The 22,592-nt window shown below is 35.8% G+C and overlaps 1 protein-coding gene across 2 annotated transcripts in view; it reads left to right on the top strand.

The window, feature by feature from the left end:
* Positions 1-22,592, top strand: part of riox2 (ribosomal oxygenase 2) — a 42,008-nt gene continuing 19,416 nt past the window's right edge. Inside the window, exons 1-5 of one of the 2 annotated variants that reach the window (XM_039744444.1) lie at positions 2-121; positions 3,558-3,643; positions 9,220-9,644; positions 10,070-10,189; positions 19,612-19,740. In XM_039744444.1, coding sequence (XP_039600378.1) covers positions 9,222-9,644; positions 10,070-10,189; positions 19,612-19,740 — 672 coding nt within the window. In that variant the 5' untranslated portion in view covers positions 2-121; positions 3,558-3,643; positions 9,220-9,221. Of the gene's footprint in view, positions 122-3,557; positions 3,644-9,219; positions 9,645-10,069; positions 10,190-19,611; positions 19,741-22,592 lie in introns of both variants that reach the window. The other variant, XM_039744443.1, reaches the window with a different exon arrangement.

Here is a 22,592-nt window from a genome sequence, read left to right on the forward strand (position 1 = left end):
CGCTTCCTGTTTGAGGCGGGGCTTCAGTCCTTAAACGTGCTTTTGAAACACCACGTGTTATGACTGACCCTGACTGTGTTTAACTACGTGGGGAATAAGCGACGTCTGTTACATTTTATGGGTAAGGCGTTATTAGAGCTAAACGTGCATTAATAATGACGTTTTTCACAACGCTGAAATAAGTACAACACTGTATTGTGTACAGATCTCATATGGAAGAGTCGCTCTTCAGGTGATACGAGTAGTTACTTATGCGCCAACGTAAAGTGTCATTTATAAATGCCGCTGCACGTCTAATAATGAACACTTTGCAGATTGCTATTGTTTGTAAATTAATAAGGCTCTTAAGAGTTTGACGGGGCGACAGAGTGGCGCAGTGTATAGCATCTCAGCCTCACGGGTTTCGCGTCTAAATTTCGAATTCCGCAGCATGAGTTTGAGGCGTTTGTTCTTTCAGAGATGGTGACGGTCCTGTTAAACAGTGCAGCATGTACAGTATTCCGGTTTTCCCTCCCACAACCCTTTGCGTGTCAGGTTAATCGAGCAAACGTTAAAGTGTTTTCATTTATGAGAGCAGGAATCCCTACGGTTTTTTTGAGAGACTGGCATTTATAATCTACTTGAATTCTCTTTTAGCTACAGAGAGACCTCTGATCCCAGAACGGATTCCAATGTTTGGTCCAAAAGTGACTCACAAATGGAGAGAAAAGCTTGCCCATTTGGCAGGGCGCATTGAGTATATTAAAATGTGTGAAAGTTCAGAAACAGCTCCTCTAATGTGCAGGGCTTTAGGAACTGCTGCTTATTCTTTAAAAGAGGCTAAGGCTGAGAGTGGCAACGGGTACTTTCTTTGTTTTGCTTTTTTCTATTTTATTCAACCTTTTTTTTACTGTCTGTTGTGTATTACATTTTCATGGAATATTTGTCATAATCTACTAAAACCTAAAACTGTATATACATCACAGATGGGAGAAAAAGTTATATGCAATAGTATTCCAATATTTTTTTCTCTGTGGACAAATATGATTTTTTTAATTCAGTTTAAGGTCATTTTGATTTTTTTGGTACTTGTATGACAAAGTGTATTCATTCATTATAAGAAGTAATCCTTAATACTAGCACACTTGTAGAGAACTGATATGAAAACTCTGTTAATTTTTTATTTAATTTAGGTTTTTCATAAAATTAAAAGAAGAACATGTAATTAAACATCATTTGCAAAGCTTGTCATGCAAAACACCCAGAACAAATTTTCAGTTTCTTTTTTCCAGAGCCTAATTACTCTGGAAGCGTCATACAAGTACAACAAAGCAGGATTTTTTACTACTGCCATCTCTTCATTACCTATCAGTTACAGGAATAGCCTATTGATATTTTTTTATCTACTATTCTGTTGTCATATAAATAATTAGTGTTTGGCCCCAACCTTACTTTCAGCAAATAAAACCACTTAATGTGACACTTCTCTTCGTCAGAAGGATGTACTGATAGGCTGATTTAAATTTCATACAACCATCTACCCATCTTCCAAACCCCCTTTATCCTTAGCGGGGTCATGGGAAAACTGAAACCTATCCAAGCAAGCATTATATGCCAGTCTGAAATAATCCCTGGATTGGGTGCCAGTCCATCACAGGGCGATTACGCACATACACTGGCCAAATTTTTGAAACTGAATTTTGGACTTCCTAATGCAGACAAGCGAAAAAGCACACACATCATGGTAGGTGTCCTGATATTCAACAGGGATATTGTGAAATTGATATTGAAGGTGAAGTCATCTGTCTTCTTCAGCTGCAGTGTTCATACGTGTCCTGCAGACATTTGGTTCTCCCCTGCTCACATTTTCTCTGCTCATGTAGTATTAAATTGGCTTGAACTGCTGCAAACCTTCATGAGAAATTTCAAAAGAAAAGATATTATGCTTCATCCTTTTCTCACATTGTTTGCATGTAATAATTAATTTACATAGTAGTACACATATGTGCAGTTCAAGAATATTTGAATGCATATATTAATTTAACTATCAAACATTCTAATCATACTATACCATACTTACTATAGCTATCATTAACAAAGTGACTGAGCTAGCTGAACATCACCCAGAGGTAAATTAAGACAAAGAACTAACATATGTGTCTTACACTCGCTGGTCACTTTATTAGGTACACCCTGCTAGTACTTGGTTGGACACCCTTTTGCGGTCAGAACTGCTGCTGTAATTCTTCATGGCATAGATTCAATAAGGTGCTGAAAATATTCCTTAGGGAATGTGGTCCATATTGACATGATAGAATTGTGCAGTGGCTGAGAATTTGTCCTCAGCACATTCATGATTTCACCACATCCCAAATGTGCTCTATTGAATTGAGATCTGGTGACTCTGTAAGCCATTTGAGTATAATTAACTCATTGTCATGTTCAAGAAGCCAGTTTGAGATGATCTGAACTGTGTTACATGGTGCATTATCCTACTGGAAGTAGCCATCAGAAGATAGGTACACTGCTGTCGTAAAGAGATGGATGTGGTTAGCAGTAATACTCAGGTAGGCTAAGGCATTTAAATGATGCTCAGTTGGTATTATGGGGCCCAAATTGTGCCAAGAATATATCCCCCACACCATTACACCACCACCAGCAGCAGCCTGAACTGTTGATACAAGGTTGGAAGGATTCATGCTTTCATGTTGTTGATGCCAAATTCTGACCCTACCATCCGAATGTTGCAACAGAAATCAAGTCTCATTAAACTAGATGATGTTTTTTCAATCTTCAGTTGTCCAATTTTGGTGAGCCCATGTGAATTGTACCCTCCGTTGCTCGTTCTTAGCTGCCAGGTGTGGCACACGATGTGGTCTCATGCTGCTGTAGCCCAACTGCTTGAAGGTTCGACATGATATGCATTCAGAGATGCTCTTTTGTATACCTCAGTTGTAATGAATGATAATTTGAATTACTGTTGCTTTTCTATCAGCTTGAAAACAGTTTGGTCATTCTCCTCTGATCTCTGGAATCAACAAGGCATTTTTGCCCAGAGAACTGAAGCTCACTGTTAATTTTCCCTATTTCAGACCATTCTTTGTAAAGTCTAGAGATGGTTGTGTGTAAAAATCCAAGTAGATCAGCAGTTTCTGAAATACTCAGACCAGCCTATCTGGTACCAACAACCATACCACTTTCAAAGTCACTTCAATCACCATTCTGATTCTTGGTTTGGATTTCAGCAGATTGTCTTTACAATGTCTACATGCCTAAACACATTGAATTGCTGCCATGTGATCAGCTGATTAGATATTTGTATTAACAAGCAGTTAAACAGGTGTACCTAATAAAGTGGCCTGTGAGTGTATTTTACAAGTCCTACTGTGAAGATTGTTGAAATACTTAAAATTTGTTTCTACTTTGAAAAGAATCAGAATGATTAGTGAATGAATTGTTTTTTTGTGGGAATGAACAGATTAGAAGGAAAATAAAGACAAAGGATCATGAATTGGTGGAGGAATTGTCAGTTTGAATGTACATTTAATACAATTTTTTTGTGTCTTTTCTTGCCTTAGTGAATTGGAGGGAAGAGAACATACACAGTTTGGATTAAGAGCCAAGCCTATTGTAAAGGGAGAAAGAATTTAGAAGTGGTGGACAGGTACATTTTTTTTATTGCTTCTTGTAGAGGGAGTATATATTGTACTGTGTACACATAACATTACTACTAATATAGAATAATAGGAGCAAAATAATGTGAATAGTTTATAAATAAAATAATGAATCAGGGTTGCAAATGTGTCAAAGGAAAAAACAAAAGGAAACAGTGAAAAAGGAAGTGTAAAGGAAGAAACGGCTTTTGAACAGACTGCATAATTGTACTAGATCAGATATAAAATAGTGTTGTCAGTGAGCAATGTCTGCGGTGGGTTGGCACCCTGCCCAGGATTGGTTCCTGCCTTGTGCCCTGTGTTGGCTGGGATTGGCTCCGGCAGACCCCCGTGACCCTGTTCGGATTCAGCGGGTTAGAAAATGGATGGATGGGTGAGCAATGTTTAATTAAATTTCGACACACAAAAAAATAATTTTCGGTGTAACAGAGGAAACACAATTTTGCCCATTTGTGTATAATTTTGTACTTTCACTTTAATCAACATAAAAAGGAAATACGTTGCTGGATAATTAGGAATCTAAATGTAGTACTTAAATTGTGGAATCCATAGCACTTCCTGCTTTAACTTGTTTGTATTATTGAAACTGTTTAACACAGAATCTTTTCTCACCTTCAATCAAAAATAATATACAGTCATATGAAAAATTTGGATCCTCTTAATTCTTTGGATTTTTCTTTATCATTGGCTGAGCTTTCAAAGTAGCAACTTCCTTTTAATATATGACATGCCTTATGGAAACAGTAGTATTTCATCAGTGACATTAAGTTTATTGGATTAACAGAAAATATGCATCATAACAAAATTAGGTAGGTATATACATTTGGGCACCCCAGCAGAGATATTACATCAGTACTTAGTTGAGCCTCTTTTTGTAAATATAACAGTCTCTAGACGCCTCCTATAGCCTTTGATGAGTGTCTGGATTCTGGATGGAGGTATTTTTGACCACTCTTCCATGCAAAATCTCTCCAGTTCAGTTAAATTTGATGGCGGCTGAGCATGGACAACCTGCTTAAAATCATCCCATAGATTTTCGATGATATTCAAGTTAGAGGAGGGTGGTGGCAATTCCAGAACATTGTGCTTCTCCTCAGCATGAATGCCTTTGTAAATTTTGAACTGTGTTTTGGGTCATTGTCTTGTTGGAATATCCAACCCCTGCGTAACTTCAACTTTGTGACTGATGCTTGAACATTATCCTGAAGAATTGGTTGATATTGGGTTGAATTCATTCGACCCTCGACTTTAACAAGGGACCCAGTCCCTGAACTAGCCACACAGCTCCAAGGCATGATGGAACCTCCACCAAATTTGACAGTAGGTAGCAGGTGTTTTCTTTGGAATGTGGTGTCCTTCTTCCGCCATGCAAAGCGCTTTTTGTTATGACCAAATAACAAAATTTTTGTCTCAACAGTCCAAAGCACTTTGTTGCAAAATGAATCTGGCTTGTCTAAATGAGCATTTGCATACAACAAGCGACTCTGTTTGTGGCGTGAGTGTAGAAAGGGCTTCTTTCTCATCACCCTGCCATACTGATGTTCTTTGTGCAAATTGTGCTGAATTAGAACGATGTACAGATGTACATCTGCAGCAAGATGTTCTTGCAGGTTTTTGGAAGTGATCTATGGGTTGTCTGTAACCATTCTTACAATCCTGCACATATGCCACTCCTGTATTTTTCTTGGCCTGCCTGACCTGGGTTTAACAGCAACTGTGCCTGTGGCCTTCCGTTCCGTGATTACATTCCTTACAATTGAAACTGACAGTTTAAACCTCTGAGAGAACTTTTTGTAGCCTTCCCCTAAACCATGATACTGATGTTTTCAGATCTTTTTAGAGTTGCTTTGAGGATCCCAAAGGGAAGCACAACTTGCAATTGACCACCTTAAATACCTTTTCTCAAGATTGTCCACACCTGTCAATGAAGTTCAAGGCTTAATGAGCTAATCCAACCAATTTGGTGTTACAAGTAATCAGTATTGAGCAGTTACATGCATTCAAATAAGCAAAATTACAAGGGGACCCACATTTTTACACAGCTTTTACTGCTTCACTAAACACCTTTGTTCAGAAAACACCCTAGTACTCAGATGTTCCCAGGAAATGAAAGACATACCACTGTTATCTTTTTTGTTGAAAGTAGAGTAAATTATAATGCAGGCTGAGAGGGGTTCCCAAACTTTTTCATATGACTATTATGTGAAATTAACAAACAACTGGTATAATGTGAAAAAATTGCTTCTGTCTTACACTTAAGAACTGGTTGTGCCACCTGGAATGACTGCAACCAAATTCTTCTGATAAATCAATAATAGTCTATCACATTTCTTCAGGTGAATTTTAAGCCACTCTTCCTTGCAGAATGACTTTAATTCTGAAACATTGCTAGGTTTGTTTCAGGTTATGCCTCAGTAACTCTGTTGCGTTTAGGTCTGAACTTTGACTGGGTCAGTCCAAACATTAATCTTTCTTTTCAGCCATTCTGATGTGAGTTTGAACTTGTGTTTTTGTGTCATTGTCATGCAGCATGACTGAACTATACCTCAACTTCAGCTTACAGCCATATGGCTGGACATTCTTCTCAAACATTTAATGATTTAGAATAGAATTCCTGGTTTCTTCAGGTATCCAAGTCAGACATGTTCTGAAGCAGCAAAGCATCTTCACACCATTACATTTTCACCACCATCAACTGTTAGTGTTATTATTTTACTGTCAAATGTTTTTTATGCATTAACCTGGATATAATGGGACCAATGTTGCCAAAAAGTTTAACTTTGGTCTTATCTGTCCACAGAACATTATCCTCAAATGCTTGGGGCTCTTCTAGGTGCTTCCTGTCAAATAGAGAGAGAGATTAGGAGCACGGGCTGATACAGCGCATTGCCGCACCCATCACATGAAAAACCAACTCGGGATCCCAGATTAGGACCTGTGTGCAGCCATGCAATGGTTGACACCTCAGCACCACACTAGTTCAGATGGAATGGAACCAGTGTGAGGTGTTTTTATGGTGGCTGGAGTGCCAATTCTGCCACCAATCCCCAGGTTTTTCCCTACAGGTTGAGACTAATCTGTATGTTCCCCGTGGTTAGCAATGGCTTTTGCCTTATTAGTCTCATGAAGCCGAATTTGGTCAGTTTTTCTGATTGAAGAATCATGAACACTGGCCTTTGCAGTGGCATGATTTTAGAGGGAGCAAGACTTCATTTTTGGGACTGCCCAGGAGTGTTCCCCTGAGAGTTCTTCTTTAGGGATGGTGCAGTTAGTTTTGAAGGAATGTATAATCTCTTGTGACTGAATTAAAGTCACGTGTAGGTTACAAAATCAATTCCTTTGTATTGGTGCATTATTTTGTTCATCAGAATTGTAATTGTAGCTGTTTGTTCTTTTGTGTCTATTTCATGCCTTATATCCCGAAGAAGTCTCTGCAAAGGTGTCAGTTCAAGATGGAACTATACCTTGGTTATCAAATGAAGAGTTTAATCACTTTCTGGAATGTAGGTTGGGGCAAAGTGAAGCTGAATATCTATTTACCTGTTAACTGTGCTGTCTTAACAGTCCTGGTGTGCAACTAAAGCTGAGGAGTATGGGCAATGCCCACTTTGTGCTACAATGTACAGTTACAATTTATTTAGCAAACTGAAAAAAATGTAAATAAAATGAAAGAGTAAACATGGCATCTGCAAAAGTTTGAGCACCAAGTCAGTACTTAGTAACATCCTTTTTGGTAAAACTCTTGCTAATATTTCTTTATAGCAGGCTATGCATCTATTGAATTATTGTTTTTGTTTTTGGAATTGTTCATAAAAATGCCATTGCTTTTTACTACAAATGTAAAGACAAAATTGAATTATACAGTGTACACATGACATTAAACTAAAAAATCGCTGAACTGGCCTGTATGTGTTTTCACTGTGAGGGGCTAGTGGCATATCAAGGCATTGTTACTACTGTGTGCCCAGTGTTTGCTGGGATTGGCTCCAGCTACTTGTGACCCTGATCTGATTAAGCGTGTTTAGTAGAGGGATGGATGGATGAACTTGACATTATGCGAGTGACCATTCTTGGGTCTATTGTATTTCACTGCTTTGACCAACCATTTCTGACATGTAATCACAATTCTTTATTTCTGAATTTCTTTATTGCTTTGTTGTAGTAGTAATTTTATGTGTACAGAGTACTGTGACATTTTTGTTTGCATGTCCTATCGACTTGCAACACATCATCCCTACATATTGTGTAACAGAAATTCCTGCTAAATGGCTTATGACATTATCAGACGTACTTTAGCTTCAAGTAATAATAATGTATTCCTCTGTTTCTAGTGGCAAGGATAGTCTATTTTTTGTGTCCTGAGTGAAACGTTTATTTTCAGTGCTTAATCTGAAGAAATTAAATTTGCTGTTGACCTGTATTTTGACAAGATTTGTCAAAGCATCAAAATATATTATGGAAAACTTGATGTTGATTAATTAATGAATGATTTACCTCTCAGTTTAATAGTAAGATAGCCAAATAATATTGTTTTAGCATTTTTTAAATTTACAATAATACATAGTTTTGACAAATAAAAGAGAATTAGAAAACTGATTAAGTAATGGACAATTTAATAATAATATATAAAAATAATAAAATAAGTTTCTTTCAGTTTAAAATGTTTGCCATATAATTAAAATTGTGTTATATTTTAAAGCCTGTCATGTTATAACCACAGCTGTATTTTGCTTGATATATTTTAACATGTAAGTGTGATAAATGATTTTTTGTACTCTTCGAGTGTGCATGTATAGTTTGTTTCATTTTCCTGATTCTGAAACAATTTGCATTTGTTCCAACTCTAAATTTCCTTGTCTTAGGGATGTCTGATGGGAAATGAGCCTATGTAGGAAGTAAGTGGTGCAGCAAAATGCCATTTTAGGATTTTTCAGTTTAGTCTCCCTGAAGGTGAATGACTTCTTGTGAGTCACACCACTGCGCCATTTTGATTGACCAGGAAGTACTGTACTTCCGTTAGGCTATGTCCTGGCACTAGAAGTACTCCCGGGTCCAAGATAAAAGGAACTGCTCAACCACATGTAATTGGAGTCGCGAGGTAGAGGAGTCGGAAGAAGAGAGAGGGAAGAGAAATCCTTGTGGTTGTGATTGTGTTTGTGAAGGATATTGAGGATGATAAAGCATCCTTTATTTGAACTTGTGTGTGTGTGTCAGTTATGCCTAGGGTTTGGGATGCCGCACTACTTAAAAAAAAAAAAAATAATAATAATCAGGTACCTGATGTTAGTCCTTCATGTGTAGGCTCATTCCCCATCAGACAACCCTCACAATTTACCTGTTCATAAAACTCGTCTTGTATTTTCTTAGAAAGTTGATGTCAGGTAAATATTTATGGTAGTTAGATTATTACAAGTCTATGTAAAATATCTTAATGATATATTATTTTAGTTACTTTGTTAATATATCAGTTATTGTAAGTATTTAAAAACATGATCAATGTATGAAATTTTAACTAATCATGACTGTACATTGATTGTTGCTAATTTAAGTGTTTCTATTTATATAGTAATGCCAAAGAAAGTAGGAAAAAGACCCACAGAAAATGTTGGAAATGTTACTCCATTTAAACAAAGCAAGACTGAAACTCCGTCACCCCTGAACTTTGAAAGTCCCACTAGCCTCTTTGAAAGTTTAATCTCACCCATAGGAGTGAAGACATTTTTCCAGGATTATTGGGAACAGAAACCATTACTTTTACAGAGGTCTGATGCATATGTGGCAGCATATTATCAGACATTGTTCCAGCTAGCTGATATGAAAGACCTGTGCAGTAAAGGCATTTTCTATGGTTGGGACATCAACTTTTGTAGGTCTGTTGATGGCAAAAAGAAAGTTTTAAATAAAGAAGGAAGAGTGAACTACACCCAGCTGAAAAAGGACTTTGATAAGAACAAAGCTACCATTCAGTTTCATCAGCCTCAGAGATTTAATGTAAGTGCAATAACTGTGAACCATAAGATACAGTTGTTTCTACACTGAAAATGGTTATTATGAATATTTATTTAGTAATAACCATGACATTTCATTCATATTTGCAAAATGTAAATGTTTTTGAAGAAAAAATGATTTACCAAAATTATTACATTAATGCCATTATGATTTCAACAGTTTTATTTATTTAGTGGAAGACTATGCACATCATGTTTGTTTGATTTAAAAATGGAATGTACATATATAGTTATCTTTCACTTTTAAAAAAAAATATTTTAAAGTGTTTGTATATTTGTTCTCATATTCAGTTTTAACAATAAACAATCTTATTTGTATTTTTGCAAATATTTTTAATAAAAATATTTTCTTAATGAACAAGTGTTTTATTCTAACATTTTAATGTATTTTTGTCATTTTAACAACAGGATGAGTTATGGAAAATACAGGAAAAACTAGAATGCTTTTTTGGTTCTTTAGTGGGTTCAAATGTTTACATCACACCTCCAGCATCCCAAGGACTGCCTCCACATTATGATGATGTTGAGGTAAGGGTAAAATGATGGATAAAGATATTTTATCTGCTGTCAAGATGCACTTTGCCATATTACTTTTATGTAATTCTTACCTACTAGGAGTGGAGATACCTGGATATTGACAGAATGCTTAAGAAGTGGAGTTGTTTCAGAGATCAGATATCCCCTGACAGATTATTTATAAAGATAATTTGGTTTATATTTAGAAATGTGCAAAGGTAGGGAAGGAGGTATCACTGCTCATTTGTCATCAGATGGCCTTCTTTTTTAAGAGGTATTACAGCTCGAATTATTTTAACAATTTTTCAGCATAAGCTAAATATATAGGCAACGAAGTATATGGATATTATTGATCTGGGCAAACAAAAGAAACACGTCACCTAATGAGAGTTTGAAAACTCTGCATTATTCATCAAGTACATAAAAGAGACTGACCTGACAAAAACTCACTCTGCTTACATGACTACATATCAGAAATCCATTCCCTATAAGCGTCTATAAGGCTGGCCAAGAGTACATATCTGGATAAGTCAGAACAGGTGTTTCTTGAGGCAGTAGAAAACTGGATATCTATTTTCAGAACAGACTCTCTGTAAACATGGAAAAAGATCTACAATCTATTTATTTAATAGATACATCCATTCACTGATGTTTCCCTGGTTAACATGAGTCAAGACTATTTTCTAACATGACATTTGTATTTATTTCAAGTGGTATATGGTACATTTAAACTGTTACAGAAGAAATAAAACAAAGAACAACACCTGAAAAACATTTTTTGATACTTTGAGTAATGACAGTATAATTATTACAACATTTATCAAGTACCAGTGATTATCAGCACTAAATTGTTTTCTTGGTTACATCTCTAATGATAAAATATTTGCTTTGAAATGACGAAATGTATGTTGTCAAAGCCTTGGCTGAATGTTTTCTGCTGAAAAGAATAGCATTCCATGGGGTTTGTGCCACTGATATCCAGTGTTTAAATAAATTAAATACATTTAAACCAATAAAAATAATTTAATATTATATATAAACCATATATACATAAATGATCTTACTTGTAGGATTGAGCATTTTAATTAAAACTGCATCACACAATAAAATAAATTCTGTGGTAAAACTAAAGTGCAACATATGTTGTATGACCTTGTAACATTGGATAGAAATTTGTCTCTTAAACCTAGCAGCTAAACACATGGGGTTTAGTTCTGTTTTGATAAAATGTATCTGATGAGCTGGTGTCCTGTCCATGGATATTTCCTGGGTTACACATGGTACAGTGGTAAGAAAAAGTATGCCAACCCTTTGGAAATAACAGTATTTATGTATAAATGTGTCTTGATTATGATCTGATCATCATCTAAATTACAATAATGAACACAAACAGTGGGGTTTAACAAATAACTAACAAATTATTTTATTCTTCTCATTCATATTGATTGTGCTTCCCGCACGGTGCTTCGCATACTTGAAAGCCCGAACAGCATGTATTGATTTTTGATTGTTTGCTTTCTCTCTCTCTCTCTCTCTCTCTCTCTCTCTCTCTGACATTCTCTGCTGCTGACAGAGGGGGTGTGAGCAGAGGGGCTGTTTGGACACTGGCCTAGATAATACGGACGCTCCTCTAAAAAAATGCTGAAAGACTACCTTCACATTGCTCCCTTCCTTTCAGCTGCTTTCTCCAGCGGTGCTTCGCATACTTAAAAGCCCGAACAGCCCTATTGATTTTTGATTGTTTGCTATTTGCTCTCTGTCTCTCTCTCTCTCTCTCTCTGACATTCTGTGCTCCTGATGTGCACTCCTTTGAAGAAGAAGATATGTTTGCATTCTTTTAATTGTGGGACAGAACTGTCATCTCTGTCTTGTCATGGAGTACAGTTTAAACTTTTGACTGAATGGTGTTATTTCATGTCTAGAAGGCTCTAATAATGTTTAAAACGTATTTAGAAGGTCATAAACAGGTTTTCTATGCTCTAACTGCGAAAATATTCGATTTATAAATAAAGAATCCTACTTCGCGGAAATTCATTTATCGTGGTAGAGTCTGGAACGGATTAACCGCAATATATTTGTTGATAATGGTACAGTAGATGCTGGGCACAGCATACTTCAAGGCTGAAGTGAAAGTTCTGCAAAGCTCAAAGAAGATGTGCTTAGCAAGCAGCATCCTTGGATACATGCAGTAGTCCCTAATCCACTAGTTTAGTTCATTTAATTTCGTTGTGTTACACAATGACAATAAGGTCCTTGAACTTGAACTTACCTCAAGCAGAAGGAGAAGTGACCGGTATTACAGAAGTTCACTGAAGCTACCAACACTGCCACTTTTTGTACAGCTAGCATTAAATGCAAGCCACTGCACGTGCGACTCTCATGGCATTTCACTCAATTATACTGAAGACCTGTTTTGCTACCAGGAGTGCCAGACACTTAAAAGGGGAGATACAAGTTGAAATAATTTCTCTCAAGGTAAATTTGAAATAGTATTTAAATCTGTAACTGAAGTCGCACAGACTGTTTCTCTGTTTCAAGACTGATGGTTTTGAAAATTAGTTATTGCTTTTCAGTGAGAGTTTTTAGTACTAGGGTGTTATACCGTGTTAGCCATTATGGATGTAGTGAGAGTTTAAGCAAAATGACACCTGTTATTGGCTAACTAGAAAGATTACAATAAGCAAGCTTTCAAAGCAACTCGGGCCCCTTCTTCATCTTATCTGAAGAAGGGGGCCTGAGTTGCCTTAAAAGCTTGCATATTGTAGTGAGAGTTTTATAAATTTCTAAATTTTTATAGCATGCTCTATTTGAGATATCGCAATGAAACTTGAACTTTTCTGGCAAGTTACCCTGAGGAATAAGTGAACCAGATTTCAACAATATTGTTAACTTGGTTCTGAGTTGTTTAATATGGTCAGAGAGACATGACAGCAGTGGGTTGTTTTCATATTTTATGATAGCACACTTAAAAATAATCTAATGTAGGATCACATGATTCCTTTTCATTGTAGCATAGTGCAAGACCTCCAACCATTTCAAATGAAATAAATATTGACACCATGCTTCAAATTAATATATCTATATTGTGGATAACTTCACTTACCCATGCTTAATACATGACAATATATTTCACCTTTAGAACCTGTTCAAAAGCCTTTAGCTGTCCTAGACAAGCACTGTTTCACTGTGTTGTCAGAGGGCTTCAAATTTCAATAGGTCCTCATTCCCTTTCTGCCTTCTGTGGAATTATTCTGCAAGACACTCACAAATATTACTTTATCATGTTAACGTTTGACAAGCTATAATTATTTGGAGGAACCCCACACTACTTCAGTTCTCACTAGGACCACTACTACCCAAACTTTAAAAAATATTTGCTCACTGTTATTTTGTAGAATGTTGATAAGATTATTTGCATACAGGTCTTCTTTTTTATTTCAATCCCAGTGCAGTTTTAGACCTTATATCTTATAGTTTTTATTTGTGACAACGTTGTTTTGATATGTCAATAAATAGTTGGGGGATTGTTATAAAAATTGGAAAAATAATATTGATTCTTATGAACAAAATAACATAATATTGTATAGTTCCGCATGGTAGCACAGTGCTTTAACCCCACATATGCAGCATCTTGACCTATGCCAGATTATTGTCCATGTGGATTTTGTGCATTTCCCGTTGTTTTTGTGGTTTTCGCTCAGAGTTGTCTGGTTTTCCTTTTACATCCATAAAGACATTTAATTACATTTAACTGGCAACAAATGGCCCATAGTAAGTGAGTGCTTGGGTTTGTGTGTTTGAGTGTTGTTGTGGGATGGCTTCAGCCTTGTGCCTATTGCCACAACAATATTATGTCAGGTAGCATTGTATTGATTTGTTACCTAAAAACTAAATAAAGTGATCTTAACAATAGTTTCAGATGTTTACTTAAAGATGTCTCCATGGCAAAAACAGCTAATTATCTAAAGGATTTGTAAAAGCTAAACAGATAAAAATATGTATTTTTTATTATCCCTCAAACATGTATTAATCCACAATTTTTTATTTTTATTTTTGCCCCCCTACATAATGAGGTCATGGTGAAGCAGGAGCCAATACTGCCAGCAGCATTCTCTGAAAGCCTCCTTTTTATAATAAAATATAGGACTAAAAAGAAAATAGGTAGTGCCAGTTATACTCAGATGTGATTACATTTACAAAAAGGCCAGTGCACAATGATGTGTACAAAACAACAATTGCAAATACTTTTTGCCTGATATTGAATCACAGATGGAGTTTATTTATCATCATAGCATAGAATAGACACATCTCTTGATGCCTGGGTTTAATTGTCAATAAGTATATCATCTTCTACTGACAGAGAATGAAAATACAAACTGCCAGTGCTGAAATTAAAGGAGAATTCTTGTTTATGATCATATAATATCGTATAATATGGAAAAATTATGAATATAGTTGATAGGCTAACACTTTGTTTAAAATTATAGATTTTAAGTTCACCATTTCCAGTTTTAGCTGAGGTAGGGTGTAATGTTTGATACAAAAGTATGAAAATGTTTGATTAAAATACAAAAGTGAAGCAGAACAATGAGAAAGCAGTAGGGAAAAACACTTCCAGTGTACAGTCCCTAATGAAAAAATAATTAATTTTTAATTCTGAAAACATCTTTTTTGGAAAGGTGAAAGTGTAATTTGTTTCTGCTTTGGATGTAGATTTAATAGAATTTTCAAATTAGGTTATGTAGTCTGACTATCCCCATAACTTGTGCATTAGCTGGTGATTTGTATCTCACAATCTGGCAAAACCTGAACCAACTGAAAAAACATATACTGTATATTGTACTTTGACAGTTAAACAGTTATAGACTAAGAGTAACCAGCAATCACTTTAAACTTTTTTAAAGATTACCATTAGCACAAATGAACTACTAAGTCTGAAAGCTGTAACTGGAAAAGCATGGACATATTAATTAAACAGAAACAGAAATTTAAATTGTAGAGTCTTTGTGCTGTTACAGCAAACTGCATACTTTTTGATAATTTGCATGGCCCACTTTTATTCATTTATTTCATGAGTCCGCTTAAATCAGTTTTATGCTGCAGAGGGCAGTAGTGCATTTCTGTCTATTACAATGAGTGAAAATTAAGGTAGGGACCAACCATGAATAAACACCCTGTGCTGAAAGAGCCATTAACTAGGTTTTTTCAGTTGTGAAAAGATGTGTACATATAGGTTATTTTTAACTACATAAAAACAAGAATGAGGTATATTCACAAATTAAATAGAAGTTTGGACATCAGCTTAAAAAAAGAGCTTTAAGAGAGCCAAAGTTTTCAAAACTGTTCAATATCACTCACACAAAACAATGTCAAAATACAATCTGTTTGAAATTATTAGCTGTTATTAACTGCATTCTGCTGTTTAATATCAGAAATGTTAGAATTTAGTTTTGTTACATTTTATTGACATTGTTATTGTTGATTTTGGCTGTAGTCAATACAATTTCACTTAAGGCTAAAATCATTATAGTGCTAATTTTATTTATGGTTTTATTTAAAAAAACCTATCTGCTTACTATTTTGTTAAAAATCTGTTTAGAAAAATACAGTACGCTTCTAGAATATTTAAGAGACTATGCTATTTAACCTCAGGGATGCTAAACTTCTCATGGAAAAATAGCAGTAGAAAGAGTCAAATTCATGGTGATGTTTGCAAAGTAAGTACAGTACATTATAGTAATATTTTTAGCAAAAGAAAATTATATACACATATATATTATCAAGATCCTATATAGATATTCATTTCTGTATATTGGCAGTTCCAAATTGTATTTACTATTAAGATGCTTTTAAAAAGTAAGCATTTTTTCACTGTGATAACAAACGTGTTCTTAGAATACTGTAGTACTAAGAGCATTTTTTAAAGGATGTATATAAACTCAATATAGTCTGAACATACATGTCAAAATTTTTTCCAAAATAACTATAGCAAGTAACGTAGTAGCTGTAAAGTTTCCCATTACATGGATTTAATCATACTAGCCAACCCGCGGCGTACCATACGCCGCATAATTAGGCTGTTTGTTTAATGATTTTTAAGCACAGGGAGAAAATTAACATTTGAAAAATTGGTAATGTAATAAATCAGCAAGAAAAGCAACATTGTAACAATGCACGGAACGAACCAACACACAATCGTCCGTGCGGCGCTCAGGTGTGGAGGGTGGAATGGGAAGAGAGGAGAAGGACATCCACTCGCTCCCTCCATCATGCTAGTCTGCTGATTTCTCGTCCAGTATGCACTGCCTGCTCATGTGCCTACCTCGTCACTCAAGTCGTTGTCTTTGCACAGTCCAGATGCACCTGTGACTCACGTAGTCTTTTCATTGCTCTGTGCGGTTTTGGCTGCCTTTCTATATATAATCCACCAAGATACCCGACCACGGTAGTAGCGAGGTGGGAGGGGGGTGTGTACAAAGTGCAGGATAATCTAAGAAGACGCATGTTTGTCGTGGATGCGAATTGCTGTATGTAGCGTGTAAAACAGTTTGCTATGGTCACGCGGTCGTGAGTCGTAACCAAAAACTCGGCTTTTAAAGACTGCTTACTTCATTGTGTATACGACTGTAGGTGAATGAAAAGATATAACTCTGGAGAGGGCAACATAGAATACAGCGTTGTACACGCTGCACACAGCGATTCACATCCGCGACAAATATGATTCTTCTTAGATGGTGCTGTCGCGTCCACCCATGCTCTCGAAGCACACACACTGCCTGGTCATGTGCCCGCTCGCAAGAGCAACTAACAGAGACTCGCACACCAACTGTAAGACCATGGAATACCCCTCGCAAACTGCTGTACACGCCGCAAACAATGATTCACATCTGCGACTAACAAACTGTTTTACACACTGCATTCAGCGATTCACAGCCGCAACATGATTTTTCTTAAATGGTCCAGTCGCGTCCACCCTCGCACTCGAGGCATACACACTGCCTGGTCATGTGCCCGGTCACAAAAGCAACTGACAGAGACCCGGCCACCAAGTCTAAGACCGTGGGAAACCCTTCAGAAACTGTTTGTTTTACACGCTGCATACAACGATTCATATCCGCGACAAACAAACTGTTTTACACGCCGCATACAGCGATTTACACCCGTGACAAACATGCCTCTTCTTAGATAATCCTGCCGCGTCGTGTGGTGCCTCTGTGTGAACCGGTCAGGCACAGAGAAGTTCAGCTGCTGAGAGAGCGTCTCGACTGTTGCAGGGCCTGCATTGGTGAAGCAGGTGAGACGGTAATGAAACAGAGGCACAGGTAGCGAGGTGGGTGTGTACAAAGTGCAGGAGCATCTAAGAAGACGCATGTTTGTCGCGGAAGCGAATTGCTGTATGTAGCGTGTAAAACAGTGTGCTATGGTGCACGCAGTCATACGCCGTAACCGAAAACTCGTTTTTTAAAGACTGCTTACTTAATTGTGTTTTAATCTCAGTTGTAAAGGAATGTTTTAAGGATCCCATGGGATACCCCTCACAAACCGTTTTACACACTGCATATGGCGATTCACCTCCGCGAGAAACATGCCTCTATGAACAGTCAGCGAGGGTCAGAGCTGCATGTTGCCTCTACGACAGACGAATATAAATGACGCCATTTTTTCTGTGTCGTCGCGTCTGAGTTGGTGGGCGTGGCTCTGCGAGTTGTCTTCGTATCCAATCGTCTTGGAGTTGGTGGGCGTGGCTCCTTCCTGCGTGCGCCATAGGTGTCTCACTTGTTGGCGGCTTAGTGAATCCACGCCCCTTCCGGCGTGCTTTCCATGGTTGTCTTGCCTTAGTGAATTATATATATAGATACTGTGAGAAATTAAATGAAGAAATCTTATCATTAACAAATGATTCATCATGAGGGCTAGTTTTGGTTATTTGTGCTAGCCAAATACTTAATGCAGTAGCTTATATGTGAAATACTTTAGTCAGAGGGCATAGTACCCATTTTTAATGGCTGCATTTAAATTTGCATTTTATAAAGTGAGGAGATACCTTGTCCTTAACATGCTTCCAAAGTGTAGTATTTAATAACCTTGAAAAAATAAAAACTAATTTTAACACTCTAATGCAGGATTTATATTGTTTTATTACCGGTGTTAAACAGAACATTGGAAGCAAACGCAGTAGTGTCAGTCACTTATTTGTAATTTTTAATTCTCAAAATGTATCCTAAAAAATAAAAAAATAAAGTCCAGCTATCCATCCATCTTCATAACTTGCTTATCCAGGTCAGTATCACCTGGCTGCTGGAGCCCACAGCATCAATCATTGAGCAAAAGGAAAGGAAAACACCTGGACAGGGTGCCAGAAAAAAAGAGGTTTTGATAAAACAAAATGGAATATTCAAAACAGTCAAGTTTCAATCAGGATACACTTCTTTTTTTATATGCTAAAACATGTAATTTTCCTGGTTTCAAAGGAGCGCTTTCATAGTGTTAATAATCTTAGACTTTTCTGTGGGTAGTGTACGTATCACAGATGTAAAGTGGATCTCATATTTTGCATTCATTTACTTATGCACACATATATCAAACTGTTGTTGCAATTTTCTTTTTCCCAGGAAAACTGCCCATTTAAAAACTTTATTTCTTTAATAACAGTTGCAATCTGTCTTCAGGAATTGCTGTTTATAAAATATATTCTTGATTACGTGGTAGTTTAGAATAAGAGTTTCCTTAAAATCTGGATTTTGATAAATACTCTGTTCAGTTCAGCATTTACCAGTGTGACCCTCATGATACTTAAAAATTGAGCAAGTCAAAAATAATAACTGATTATGAATTCACAATTTGCCATTGCTGTTAGAGTTATATCTGTCAAAAAGTACAAAATTTTTGTTACAAGTTGAAGAAACTCTTCATTTCACAATTTTCTGAACAAAGAGTTTCTTATATTGAAAAGTAATATATGTAGAGCAAAAGATATTGGCAGGAATATTTGCTTACAGTTTGTCAAAAAAATGTTTCTTCAGTTTTTAATATTTTTATCTAACACGTCATTAAAATAAAAGTAGAATATCTCACTCTCACTATTGCAAAGACACTTTTCACATTTTTTTCTTCCTCCTTAATACAGCTTTGCCTCTGAAAAATCAACAGTGCTAATGTATAATTGAGGATTTTGCACAACTGGTGCATTTTCTAGATGAAGAACACAGTGGTCATCATACCGTGATAATGTTTTTCAACAAGTCAACCAAACAAGCACATTTTTCAATAAGACTGTTTTTTTTAACATGTCAAAAATAGTGTAGGCAATTTTTAAATATAAGGCATTTTACAATGGTTTCTTAATCACTTTTTCATATTTAATGTAGTGGTCTATAAGATACAGAGTAGAATTTCGGGTTTTTGATTTTTTTTTTTTCCTAATTTCTCGGCAGGTGTTTATTCTGCAGCTGGAAGGAGAAAAACACTGGAGACTCTATAATCCTACAGTGCCTCTTGCTCATGAATACAGCCTAGAATCTGAGAACCAAATTGGGAAACCAACCCATGAATTCACACTGAAGGTAGGGTATTTTGCATAAATAACTATTTCCATATTAAGGTTTTAAATTGAAGTGAGGTAAGTATAAACGCATTCTGTAATATAGTGTAGAAAACTCTGCAAAGTGTTTAGATGCAGATTTTTGTATACACTGACAAACATTCACAGTTACATTACATTTAAGAGTTTGAAGGAAAACTGAAATTGATTAAGTATATGGTTCTTGAATACAGTCCTGAGGAAAATATAAAAGAGGTATTTTGTTTAAGAAAATAACACATTCCTAGTGGTAGGCATGAGTAAATATTTGCAATATACAGGTGGAATCCCATTATAATGAAACTCCTAGTATCATAAAAATATTTAGTTATGATTGAAATTTTGTTATAATGAATATGGGGAAAATACGTATACTTTACTATTGTGACTGGAGTTGCCATCTCTAACAGCAATGGTAAACAGTAAATCAAGGGCAAAGTAATTGGTTATCTTCTGCAGTATCAGGCTTACCATGTAACTTGCATGTCACACAATGTTTAGAACTTTTAACATCAGGCTTTGAAATGCTCTTCCTCGCAGTCTCCTGTTCTCTTTTCTCCAGACAGCGTCTACCAGAATGGTGCTATGAAGGCAAGATTCTGAATGCTTTCACCATGTCATTTTTCTTCATTCTGGAATCGGCTTTTTCTAGGATTGTTAATTTTTCTCTCAGCATAAACTAGTGTTTTCTCACTTTTTATGTTCATCTCAAAGAAAGCTTTGAGAAACGCTATTAAAACCGAACAGTATAGTATCTGCACATGACTCAACTACCCATGCGGATGCTAGGTGGAATACTGATTCTGAATTTGGCTATACCTGTATGATGTGCCTACACTCTTGCCGAGACCACCCGAGACTGAAATTTTCACAACAGACTGTTACTTCCAGTTTACTTTTGTTGTCACAAACATGCCTTAGAAATGCAAACACATTTTTTTAAGTTGAAACCCTTGCCACTTCAAATTAACATATTTGGAAAGTATAAAGGCTTTTGTTTTTGTTGTTGGACTCCTGCCCCTTGACCTCTATTTTAAAATACAAGAACAGGTTAGATATTTTATTAAAATTTATTAAAAATGATTCACTTTAGAGTTCTGTTTTATGTGTCAAGTTAATAAGTACCGTATTTGTGAAGAAATTACTTTTGACTTATCCTTCAACCATTGCCCCATTGCTTCTACGTGCAGTTTAAAGTTGTGTGTAACTGTCAACTGTGAGAAGGCCCTCAAGATGACATGTAATTGTCCGCAACTTTTTTTGCTTTGATGTATGAACACATGAACATGTATAACTGGAGGAGGTAATATCGCTTTTTTATTAAGGTGGGAGGTGATGGATAGAGCTGCTTGTTAAGATGCCACACACTTTACTATTGTATTGGTAATATATTTCAATATGCTCTTACTTTTGCTTTGACTATTGTATTTTAGATGTGCAATGAGCACATACAGTACATTGTAAGTGGTAAAAATGGAAAATACCCAGTCTTCTGCCATTTTAATGCTACTTGGAAATAAAGTGCAAGTGTATAAAACAAACTTCATTTGTATCATTTTAGTAACTATTAAGATTTCAAGTATTATATAAGTGCAAGGATTTTAAGAAAATTAAAACTTGAATGATTTTTAAAATAGTTAAAAATTGGTTAACTATGTTTTGTTGAGTACAAGTCAACAGATAAAACATCTAAGTGTTTTCTGAAGTTATGAATGTTCTTTTAAACAATTACAAATTGGTAACAGTGCTCTGTTGCGTACAAGTCAAGGCATTATATTCTTAAGATGTATTGTGAAGCCACATGTTGAATATCATTAAGTTTTAGTCTCAATATTACAAAATATACTGTACATACAGTAATAGATCTTTAAAATAACTTCAGAGAAAAATGACCACACCTATTCCAAGGTTGCATGGGTGTGAGTTTTCAGGCTAGATTAAAAGATTTGAATCTTCTCGTTCTCAGCTTAATCAAATGAAGTTAATTGGTGGAATGATAGAAGTGTTTAGGAAGAGATTTATTAGAGTAAATACTTCTATTACTAAAATTATTTCTTTATCTGCAACATGGGAAACAGCAAATGAGTTGGTTAAGGACGAGTTTTGAACAAATATTAGCCTATATTTCTTCACATACAACCAAAGACAGAAGACATTTTTTGAAAATTGTTTAGTCAATAGTAGTAATTTGAAGACCTAAACTAGACTTGACAAATTTACAGGGTTAGCTGCGTAAAGATTGATAATATATTATGTATTGGCTTATGAAAGCCTTCCTTTTGTCCATGAAAAGAATGTTTTAATTCAGTTGTTTTGCACTTATGTTATGTTTACCTTAGCAGTAGTTTATTGATTTTAACACAATGTTATGATTTTAGAATAGCCAGCTTGGTATTGTTTACATACAGTTAAATACGTGAACTGATTCCTTTTGGTGTAGTTTTACATTTCTTTTGAATGCTGTCACTAGATGGCAGTATAATAAAATTTTTCAATTAAATTTGTTTATCCATAGGTATATGAATTTTATGATCATTCTAGCAAAATACCCGCGCTTCGCAGCGGAGAAGTAGTGTGTTAAAGAAGTAATGAAAAAGAAAAGGAAACATTTTAATAATAACATAACATGATTGACATTGTCATTGTCATGAGTGTTGCTGTTATATATATACACTCACCTAAAGGATTATTAGGAACACCATACTAATACGGTGTTTGACCCCCTTTCGCCTTCAGAACTGCCTTAATTCTACGTGGCATTGATTCAACAAGGTCCTGAAAGCATTCTTTAGAAATGTTGGCCCATATTGATAGGATAGCATCTTGCAGTTGATG

This window comes from Polypterus senegalus, chromosome 2 (assembly GCF_016835505.1).
Source record: "Polypterus senegalus isolate Bchr_013 chromosome 2, ASM1683550v1, whole genome shotgun sequence".
NCBI classification, from domain to species: domain Eukaryota; kingdom Metazoa; phylum Chordata; class Cladistia; order Polypteriformes; family Polypteridae; genus Polypterus; species Polypterus senegalus.